Source organism: Sinocyclocheilus grahami, unplaced genomic scaffold (assembly GCF_001515645.1).
Source record: "Sinocyclocheilus grahami isolate Dianchi unplaced genomic scaffold, SAMN03320097.WGS_v1.1 scaffold52.1, whole genome shotgun sequence".
NCBI lineage: Eukaryota > Metazoa > Chordata > Actinopteri > Cypriniformes > Cyprinidae > Sinocyclocheilus > Sinocyclocheilus grahami.
In genome coordinates, this window is record NW_015505231.1 from 594,188 (window position 1) to 604,310 (window position 10,123).

The 10,123-nt window shown below is 36.7% G+C and overlaps 2 protein-coding genes and 1 non-coding gene across 4 annotated transcripts; 1 reads left to right on the top strand and 2 right to left on the bottom strand.

The window, feature by feature from the left end:
• Window positions 1–253: 253 nt before the first annotated feature.
• LOC107583318 (SUMO-conjugating enzyme UBC9-like) lies at window positions 254–4,562 on the bottom strand. 2 transcript variants are annotated; one of them, XM_016269496.1, is made up of 8 exons: window positions 4,326–4,562; window positions 4,202–4,243; window positions 3,909–3,991; window positions 3,699–3,782; window positions 3,213–3,285; window positions 2,943–3,052; window positions 809–888; window positions 254–708 (listed from the first exon to the last, which is right to left on the bottom strand). In XM_016269496.1, exons 3-8 carry the CDS (start codon window positions 3,972–3,974, stop codon window positions 645–647), a joined length of 477 nt encoding a protein of 158 aa, XP_016124982.1. In that variant the 5' UTR covers window positions 3,975–3,991; window positions 4,202–4,243; window positions 4,326–4,562; the 3' UTR covers window positions 254–644. The 2 variants fall into 2 exon arrangements, with proteins under 2 accessions (XP_016124982.1, XP_016124981.1); XM_016269495.1 differs by having other exon boundaries at window positions 255–708; window positions 4,202–4,562.
• A 1,714-nt stretch (window positions 4,563–6,276) lies between these two features.
• Window positions 6,277–8,596, bottom strand: mpst (mercaptopyruvate sulfurtransferase). Its single transcript, XM_016269497.1, has 2 exons — window positions 7,964–8,596; window positions 6,277–6,830 (listed from the first exon to the last, which is right to left on the bottom strand). Exons 1-2 carry the CDS (start codon window positions 8,550–8,552, stop codon window positions 6,529–6,531), a joined length of 891 nt encoding a protein of 296 aa, XP_016124983.1. The 5' UTR covers window positions 8,553–8,596; the 3' UTR covers window positions 6,277–6,528.
• Window positions 8,597–8,771: 175 nt separating this feature from the next.
• trnac-gca (transfer RNA cysteine (anticodon GCA)) lies at window positions 8,772–8,843 on the top strand. Its single transcript has one exon. It is a non-coding gene; the product is annotated as a tRNA-Cys (tRNA).
• Window positions 8,844–10,123: the final 1,280 nt, after the last annotated feature.

Below are 10,123 nucleotides of genomic sequence, written 5' to 3' on the forward strand. Positions count from 1 at the left end.
GATTTCTACAGAGTATCAGTGGTTACAAATCGTGACCGCATGATGAACATCACACAAACATGGCAAAGCATCATAACAAGTTTAGCCAAAAATAAAAAAACCACAAGATGATACAGGTGAAAAAAGGAAACTGTTAACAACAACACTTTTAGCAACCACTTTATCTTTTTATTTCAAAGTATACTTACACTCATTACATATATTATGGCCACACTTATTTTAATTACTATAATGAAACAGTAAAAAAGTAAATAAAAGTAAATAATTGTATATATTTATACTATTTATATATACACAGAAAACTTTACCAACTCTGCTCTGTGTGAAAGTTGCTTCTTAGCGACTGATCACCAACAATTTTCCTCATCAGAAAAAAAAAAAAAAAACCTAAACAAAACAAGATTTCACCATCACTATATAAAACACTGGTCAGTGATCAGCAGCCAACATTAACTTGTCTCGGTTGTTTCCATCTTAGAATTGTTTTGCACACATTCTCATTCAGTTCTGTGCTGAAGCCAGCTTGAACAAATCTTTATTTCAACTCTCAACTGCAGTTTTGGGGTTTTCATTGAGTGGTGAAGGATTCTGGAGCATCAGATTGGCATCTGTGCAGAATATCTTTATAAGATGCACGTGCCGCTCTATGCAGGAGCAAATCTCTTAGCTTGTGCCCTCACACGTTTTTCGTAGTCCATCCTGTTTTGACTGCGAGAGAGAAATAAGATCAATTTTGTAGGCATGGTATCAGATGAAATTGTAAAATCATATATAAAAGCATGCAGGTGATATATTTGGCTGCACTTACCAATATATCGTATAGGCCTCTGCCTGCGCTGGGTCCTGAATGTTGGGCTCATTCAGGAGCTCCTGGATGCCCAACAATATCTACAGCCACAACAACATATTGAGATACAAAAGCTTACTGCTTAAAAGGTTTGTTCAAATGTCTAACCTTATGAGCAACTGTGATCTTTAATGTTAATATCATAATGGATAAATTGTACACATTCAAAGGTTTGTGGTCAGTAAGTTGTTTTTAGCAAATTAGTGCTTTTATTCAGCAAGAATGCATTGAAATGGTCAAAAGTGAAAGTTAAGACTAGTGCTGTCAAGTGATTAATCGCATCCAAAATAAAAGTTTGTTTACATAATATATATGTGTACATTTATCATGTATATATAAATACACATACAGCATATATTTTGTATTTACATGTATATATTTATTTTCATATAATTTATATTATATATAAATATATTTAATACATGAACATTTTTCTGACATATATACACATGCATGTGTATTTATATATACGTAATAAATATACACAGTAGACACATATATTATGTAAACAAAAACGTTTATTTTGAATGCAATTAATCGTGATTAATCGTTTGACAGCACTAGTAAAAACATTTATAAATGTAACAAAAAAAATCAGCTGATCTTTTGAACTTCAACCATCAAAGAATCCTGGAAAATATAAATCATGATTTACGGAAAAATATTGGGCAGCACAACGGTTTTCAACATTGATAATAATAAGAAATGTTTCTGAAGCAGCAAAACAGCATATAAGAATAATTTCTGACCGATCATGGAGTAATAATGCTGAAAATTCAGCTGTGCATCACATGAATAAATAACATTTTAAAATATATTCAAATAGTAGGGCTGGACCAGAATATTCAAATATCCGTTCGGTGGGTTGGCATTCGATTTTCAATTTTGAGATTCGAATATTCTTTTTTTTCTCCCCTAACACCTGTCATCCCCCGCCAAACGGTTCTCATTGGCCCTTGAATATGAATCGCCCATGAGTGAACGTCATGACTCAGTTCATCTGGAAGAGAAGACAAAAATGCCCTCAGCTGTGTGGGAGCAATTTAAATTGAGTGAGGACAAAACAAAGGCAGTGTGCCAAATATGCGATTTGAAACTGGCCTACCACAACAGCACATCAAGTTTGAAAAAATCACAGAAGTTCTGTAAGTAGTACGCCTACAGTATATTGTTGGTGTAAAAAAGAACAAGCTGCTTTTATCCGCCATGTTAATCAGTAATTTCACACATGATAAAAAACACTTCATTTGCGAATATGGCAGTCATAAAAAAACGTACAGTAGCCCAGCCTAATAATAATTTGTCTATATTTAAAGTATTGCTCTTAACAGACCTGTGTGTTTTGTATCACTAGTGCAGTGTCTGTTCTCAAAGCATATAAGCCCTGCCCGCGTGAGGCGCACCGCTTCTGGCTTGCGCTGTTCTGTAGTTTATTAAAAGTTTATTCATTCTGAACGTGTCGCGCGTCCATATTGCACCAAAATGCAACATTGCACTCCCTTGGGTCCGCAGCAACACACCTGCCTGAAGGTTCTCGACATAATAAAAATGCAAACAGACAGACAGACGCACAGAGATTCCTGCCTTTATTTATTACACCGGACGCGACAGTTGTCGTGTCGCGCCGCAACAGCTAAAGTCTGTCTACACTGGACAAGCGACTGTTGAAAATCATTTGAAATTTGTGTCAGCAGCACGTCATAAATAGAACGCAGCTGCAGTTTCTACTGTTTTACTGTCGGGGATTTTTGTCAGCCGCGCCACGCCGCATCCAGTGTAGACAACATAGGTTCTACTGTATTTTGTTACGCCGCTCGCATCCAGTGTAGACACAGTGTTAGAGAGAAGACTATGTTCAGCCCCCTCCCTCCGAAGCTTCGAATATTCGGTGTTGACTACCGAAGCTTTGAAGCTCAAAAAATGGTATTTGGACCAGCCCTATCAAATAGCAAACAGTTATAATATTTCAAATATTACATATTTTTGATCAAATAAATGCAGCCTTGGTGAACATCAAAAGCATTTTCAAAAATCTTTCCGACTGCAAACTTTTGAACAGTAGTGTACAAGCACACACATTTGTGTTTTTGCATACTTGTTTGATGGTGATGGCTGGTCTCCAATCCTTCTCTTCCTCCAGTATGGACAGACACACTGTGCCTGAAGGATAGACGTTTGGATGGAAGATTGGCGGCTCAAACTTGCCTGAGAAGAAAATGAACAAGTCAAACATACTGTTCAGCTTTACAACAGTTATTTCTCCGCTTTTCAGTGTCTATGAGCACCAGTGACAGGAAATATATGTGGAAGTGTAGAGGCAAAGACAATGATAAGCACTACATTTTTCGTAGAAGAGAAAACTCACACTTGGGTGGTGAAGATGGGTAATCATCCTTAAAGAGCATTCTCAGTTTGTACAGTCCTCCCTCCCAAAGAGTCTACAGGATACAGAAAACACAGATACAGATGTTAAAACCTGTCATTTAACATTATTCGGTTCACAGTTCAAATATGATATGCGTCTATGAACTAATCTAAGAGACCATGGATTTCCATTTGTCCACTGGCATGTTAGATGGAGATGTTATATCAAAACAATAAAATGCATAATTTATGCAAAAACAAAGCTGTTCTGTATGCTTACACAGAAAAATAGACAGATAATACAAATAAAATAATTACAAGCATGATAAAAGTATGAGAGTATGCAAGTATAAATGTTAAATACATATACGCATAAAAAAATACCCTAAACAAATATACAGATTGAGACATTGTTTAGAGCTCTGTGTAACTTGATCTAAAACATCATTTAAAGAGAGGTGTAACATTTGCTCACAAGGACACTAACCCCCTTTTTTCCTGGTATTGCACATTCCCAATTCATGAGATTCATGGTGCCATCTGGGTTTTTGGTTGGTACTGCCACAAAACCCTACAGAGAAACAACCAAAATACCATAGCTCAAAATAGTCATTTTTATTCGGAATTCCAGACTGATTGAACAGTTTGAAAGTCTCCGCTCAAACATTTGACTGATGTGTATTTGAGTGTCCCTTACAAAAGGATGATCTTTCCTCCAGGCTTTGCGCTCCTGTGACAGTCTACTCAAAGCGATTCCAGACATGACTCAACAGCGCCACCCTGCGGACAGACGAAACACACATATACACCATTAACCGTGTCGCTGGTGCATCCGTAAAGACATAAATAAGCATTATAGCAGGGCTTATATGAATATAACGTTATTAGACAGAACACAAAGATTTAGGTGAACGACTTTTAGTGTTTTCAGCGCTAACGTACATCATGTCATTATAGGTCACTCGCTGTCAATTGCATTCGCTGTCTTACCTTAAAATGAATGTTTAAAATGCCTTTCCAGCGAATCCAAAACTGTTTCAGTGAGAGAGAAAAAAACGACCTCTAGAATAAAAACTGGAAACGTTAAAAAACGACAAACGTGAGAGGAAAATACCTGACGACTCAACCTAGCGTTTGAATTTCAACGGTTTGATTATGAAAGCTTGTCGTTATTAGGAATCCAGGTGAATTTGCCCGGCTGGTCGTATAATAGGTTTAAAATTACATCCAGATTTGGTCTAAACCGTCGGGGAAGTAGACAAACAACGTTTATCCATGAAGGCGGTGGAATGGAGAGTAGCGTTGGTTTGTTATTATTCTCAGGACCATCAGGCAATATCAGAGTCGACTATAGGCGTGTTCTTCTTCTTCTCTTCTTTTCTTTTTAATGGCGGTTGGCAAACCCACTTAAAAGGTGCATTTCCGCCACCTACTGGACTGGAGTGTGGAGCATGCCGTATATTGGTGACAGTATAGAGAAAAAATAAAAAAATACATAAATCAAATAACCTTTAGTTTGACCAAAGGAGTATTACACAAGGATACAATTATTTTATATACTTCATTATGTGATCTTCAAATTATATTTATTAAACCTATTGCTTTCAAATAATTAATAATTGCATTATAGACTTTATACCGTGCTGGAGCATACTCTGGTATTGTCTTGATTGTTATTCTTTCAATATTCAACAAACTTAATTCTTCTATTAATCGCATTCTTTCTCTTGCATATGCTTCACAATGTAATAGGATATGTTCCACAGTCTCTGGTATACCACAATTATTGCAATTACCTGATTCATGTTTACCAATAATAAATAATGATTGATTAAGAGCTGTGTGACCAATACGGAGTCTAGATATTATTGTGTCCTCCTTCCAAAGTTTTTCTTTCCATTTCCAACTTGTTTTTGAATGTTGTATAGATGCCGACCCTTCACCTCCTTATCCCACATCTTTGGCCATTTCCTAATCATAGCCCCTCTGATTATTCCTTTCATTTCTGCTTTACTAAGTGATATGTTTATATCTATATCGGTTTGTTTTAATGCCTTCTTGGCCATTTGATCAGCTTCCTCATTTCCCTCTATCCCAACATGTGCCGGTACCCATACAAATGAAATACTTAATCTATATTGGTGAATTTTGAACATGCTTTGTAGGATATCATATAATATGTCTTGTCTAGATGTAGACTTGCCACTTAATAAACTTATTAAGACAGAATAAGAGTCTGAGCAAATAACTGTTCTTAATGGCTGTATTTCCTCGACCCAATTAAGAGCTATCAGAATGGCAATCATTTCTGCTGAATAAACTGATAAATGATTACTTGTCCTTTTTGCAATTTTAATCTTAAAATGAGGAATGCATATAGAAACTGCTGTATTTCCTGAAACAGGATCTTTGGATCCATCTGTAAATATTTTAATTTCCTGACTATAATTTTGATCCATGTATATTTGTGCAATCTCATTCTTGGAAACATAACCCTTTTTATTATTAATTTCTTCCAAAATCTGAAGGTCTACTATAGGTATTGGAAATAACCACGGAGGACTATAGGCGTCCATCAAAAGCGTCCATTTTAAATGTGGCACGTGTGATAGACAAACAGAAACTTGACAATCCATGCAGGAGCTCTATATATATTTATGTGTAAGTTGAGATCATTTAACAGCGAGGGAAATATGAAAATGCCCCTCATGGGTGTAGGGCCTATTGTTCTTGTTTTAAACACTAGCACACAAGACATGAGCCGTTTGTATTTACAGTATTTTGTATTTATTAGTTCAACTCTGACATATAAAGAGAACAGGAACAAGAGTTCAGTCACTAATTATATTTTGCTTATTTTTAAACTTAAAATAGTAAAGATCGAATTTCTATCGCCTAAAAATGATAAGTGGCATTACTGATGATTAATTTTTCCCTCATGAAGGCGGTGGTCTGCAATTACATTTAAATGCAAAATAATTCAATTATATTAATATAAAGATACCATTTTAGCATTACATTCTAGAGACTTATTCTGAAGTATTGTTTTCTTCTGTATTCTTTACATCTGATTTATGAATTGGTAAAGCATAATAATCTCATAATAAACTTCTTGTAGCTCTCTTCCTAGATATATATAACTGTTATTTAAACCAGAAAAGGGGCTTTAATGCATATGCAATAGTAGTAGAATAGTGCAGTACTTAATAGCCATTTTATGCAATAATTTCTGATACAATGAAAACTCTTGTGATTGTATTAGTCAGCAGTTCTTTATTCCAATGAAATGGTGTAGTAAGGGTCTAAGAAACCATTCATCATGGCTGTTTTCCTTTCCCCTCAGAGATCACATGTTCAGGTGCAGCTTTAATGAACCACTCGGCCCACGCCCCGTCGTACAGACAGACCCCCGGGTGGCCACACAGGTGAGCAGCCAGGGCGATGTGACAGGCTGTCACACCTGAGCCACAGGTGACCCAGAAGGGCTTCTGCATGTCGACTCCAGCCTGCTGGAAGAGCTTCTTGAGTTCCTCCACAGGACGTTCTAGACCTGATGTCGAGTCCAGGAAGCTGGGAAAAGGCATGTTGATCGAGCCAGGAATATGACCAGGCTCGATGTCTAAGATAAAGAGAAAGATAGAGAAAAAAAGCTAATGGCGCTTTTGCAGTTTTGATAACATTTTTTATGTCTTACAGTGTGGTACATAAAATCTTCAGTGTGTTATATTCTATAAGAGTGCTTCACTAATAACTTAGAAATCTATTTCAATGTGGTCACAAAATGCATGTATACTAATTATAAAAAGTATGTATGAAATGGCACTGTGTGACACTGCTGTCAGGGCTTATGTTAACAACCATCTATTGTATTACTGCAGAGAATTAAAAGGCTATCAGTAGTTGAAAATGACTGTATGCACAAGTCCTCGCAAAGCGTAAAAGTGGTAACATGCATGCACTCACAGACCTAAGATGTTTACCTTAACTTTTCTTAACTAAGTAGCAAGGTTATTATAGTTAACTAAAATTAAAACCATAAAAATATTTTCATTACTTAAAATAAAATAAACAATAATTGAAATGAAATTTAAAAATATATATTTTGTTAACATTTAAAGCAACATTTCTCATTTCCATTTAGTTTAACTTGAAGTACTAAAATAACTGAAACTAACAAATACACTTAAAAAAAGATGAACAAAAACTTTGTAGGCATAAAAAATGTGTATAAATGACAAACACAACACAAACAATAACAGTTAAGCTAAATATAAAGTGAAACATAAAAAAAATCTCAATTTAAAATCGGGAACATAACACAACAGTATATTAATTATACAAAAATAACACTGCTAAATCAATATTACGGCATTCCACAGAGATATTGTGTAACAAAAAGAAATAAGCCAACATAATACATTTGTGGTACATGAAATCTGCTGTTATTGGTTACCTTTTTTTAATATATATATTCCATATGGTCACAAAAGTGCATTTATAATAATTATACAAAAGTCAGAGAGTATACAAAAGTGTTTTGGATGAAGTGGCACTGGCACTGTATGACTGTAGGCCCATACTGTATTACTGCAGAGAATTAAAAGGCTATCAGTAGTTAAAAATTACCGTTTGCACAAAGTGCAAGTAAATGGGGTAACACATGCATGGATACGTTCCCAGACCTAATCTGCTTTAGCAATCATAACTAGTAATCAATATTACACTGTTTTATAACTAACAATTCATACTCACTTTCCCTCGGCTCTGGTTCAACCCCACGAAATCTTCCATTGGCTCTGGCGTCGACTACTTGAAATGCATTGGTTTTAATATTGTTCAAAACGTCTTCGTAAGTTTTGACCCAGGACTTGTCAAGGGACACCTTGAGCTCGGCACGCTCTGGTTTACTATATTGCTCGGTAACTGCGTGACCCTCCTTTAACCAGTTCTTAAATCCACCGTCCAGAACCGACACCGAGTTGTGCCCGAACACCCTAAACATCCACCACACCCGAGGAGCAGCGAACGAGCCGAAGTCGCTGGCATCGTAAACGACGACATGAGTGTTGTTCCCTATTCCCAGATCACCCACATAGTCTGCGAACTCGCCCTTGGTAGGCAGCATGTGATCAAACTTGGAGCTTTTGTCACAACACTCGTCGATGTCGAAAAACGAGGCTCCGGGAATGTGAGTTTTTTCAAACTCGGCCCTGGGATTGCGTTTCAATTTAGGTAGATACCAAGATGCATCTAATATCCGCAGATTTGGTCCCACTCGGTTGCTTTTGACAGCGTCCGCGAGCCATCGCGCCGCTACGAGAGCTCGAGCTTGAGCGGCCATGTCTCTCACTCTGGCGGCGCTCAGCGGTGGTCGATGTGGAAATATACCGGGCAACGAATCAAGAGCTCACATATTACGTTGGTGTGATATTTTGTGCACTGGGAAAGGGGAAATATCAGTAATATTTTGTACTTGCCTAAATTAAGATTTACAATCATATTTATAGTTTGCATACATCAATGCCAATATAATGTATAGAAATCATGTGTTATACCGCAAGGGGGTATAGCTCAGTGGTAGAGCATTTGACTGCAGATCAAGAGGTCCCCGGTTCAAATCCGGGTGCCCCCTGGTAACACAGTTGCCTTTTTTTTTCTTTTCCTCTTAGGATCTATCTTAGTACAAAACTGTGAATTCCATGGATTTGCAACAGTATTTATATTGTATTTTGATACCATTGAAGGTGTTTCTGATGCCTTATAGATTGCAATGCTATTTAGTAAAGAAGACGCACTTAAAGGGGTCATATGATAAAGAGATGCTAAAAGAACATTATTTTGTGTATTTGGTGTAATGAAATCTGTTTATGCGGTTTAAGGTTAAAAACACATTATTGTCCACATACTGTACATTATTGTTTCTCCTCTATGCCCCGCCTTTCGATAGATACATCGATACGACGAGTATCGATACAGCTGGCCCTGTATCGATATTGTGGCACGTGTGCAGCAGTGGACCGCGCTTAATTTGAATACAAGAACAACGTTTAAAATTGAGTAGAAAAGTGCGTGGTTTCTAAAAAAGAATGAGTAGAGCATATATAGGCTACAGCAAGGTGTAATCTGGCCGCAGAGGAACACAACTGGGTTGCCTGATATAAAGAGACGGAATCCCAGAAAGAGAGCTTCCCACTTGCGCGATACGGAAATATCTGCTAAATGTGTTACTTATCTTTGTCAACCTGGCAACCCTGTGTACGCAAAAACACCGATTTTAGCTTGCAGTTTAGCGATCTCCACTTCATTATTCTATTCTCAGAAAAGTGTGATTCATCAAGAGTTAATTTATGAGAGAGAGAGAGGCTGTGTATGTATGAATTACCACCGTTTTACCGCGTTTCTCTATTAATAGTGGAGCTGTGGCGTTAATTCCTTTAGAAACAACGATGTTACCAGCTCCTTGTTGAGAAAGATAATGTAGCTCTATTTAGTTGAAGACAGCGCATTAGTTTGGAACTCTTCTCATTTTTATTTTTATTTTTTAAACGTAGAGAGTGTGTTAATGTGTGCAGTGATAACCTACCAGGCAATGTAAATATGATGTTTAAAAATATATTAGAATGAGTACATTACAATATAAATTTATTAGAACGAGTCCATTATTATTTATGGGCTTAAAAACAAGGTGCAAACAATCAGAATATTGTACCTGGTGGGGAGTGCACAATGTAAACATGAAACATATGCCATTACCTATATTGTACTGTGGTACAGTTATGGAGGCCCTTCATAATTCAGAGGTCAACTGCCTGCTCTGTCAATAGTTAGAAATGTATGGAAGCCCGTTTCCGCCACTGAATAAAAAATAAAAGATGTAATTGCCACTTTTTATCTCACAATTCTAACTTTATA

Excerpts from the sequence above, each read along its gene's own strand:
- mpst (XM_016269497.1), bottom strand. The coding sequence starts at position 8,552 with ATGGCCGCTCAAGCTCGAGCTCTCGTAGCGGCGCGATGGCTCGCGGAC. Across the intron at positions 6,831-7,963 it reads TGAACCAGAGCCGAGGGAAA|ACATCGAGCCTGGTCATATT; the intron begins GTGAGTATGAAT and ends TCTTTATCTTAG.
- LOC107583318 (XM_016269496.1), bottom strand. The coding sequence starts at position 3,974 with ATGTCTGGAATCGCTTTGAGTAGACTGTCACAGGAGCGCAAAGCCTGG. Across the intron at positions 3,286-3,698 it reads CAATACCAGGAAAAAAGGGG|ACTCTTTGGGAGGGAGGACT; the intron begins GTTAGTGTCCTT and ends TGTATCCTGTAG. Across the intron at positions 709-808 it reads GAGGCCTATACGATATATTG|TCAAAACAGGATGGACTACG; the intron begins GTAAGTGCAGCC and ends TCTCTCTCGCAG.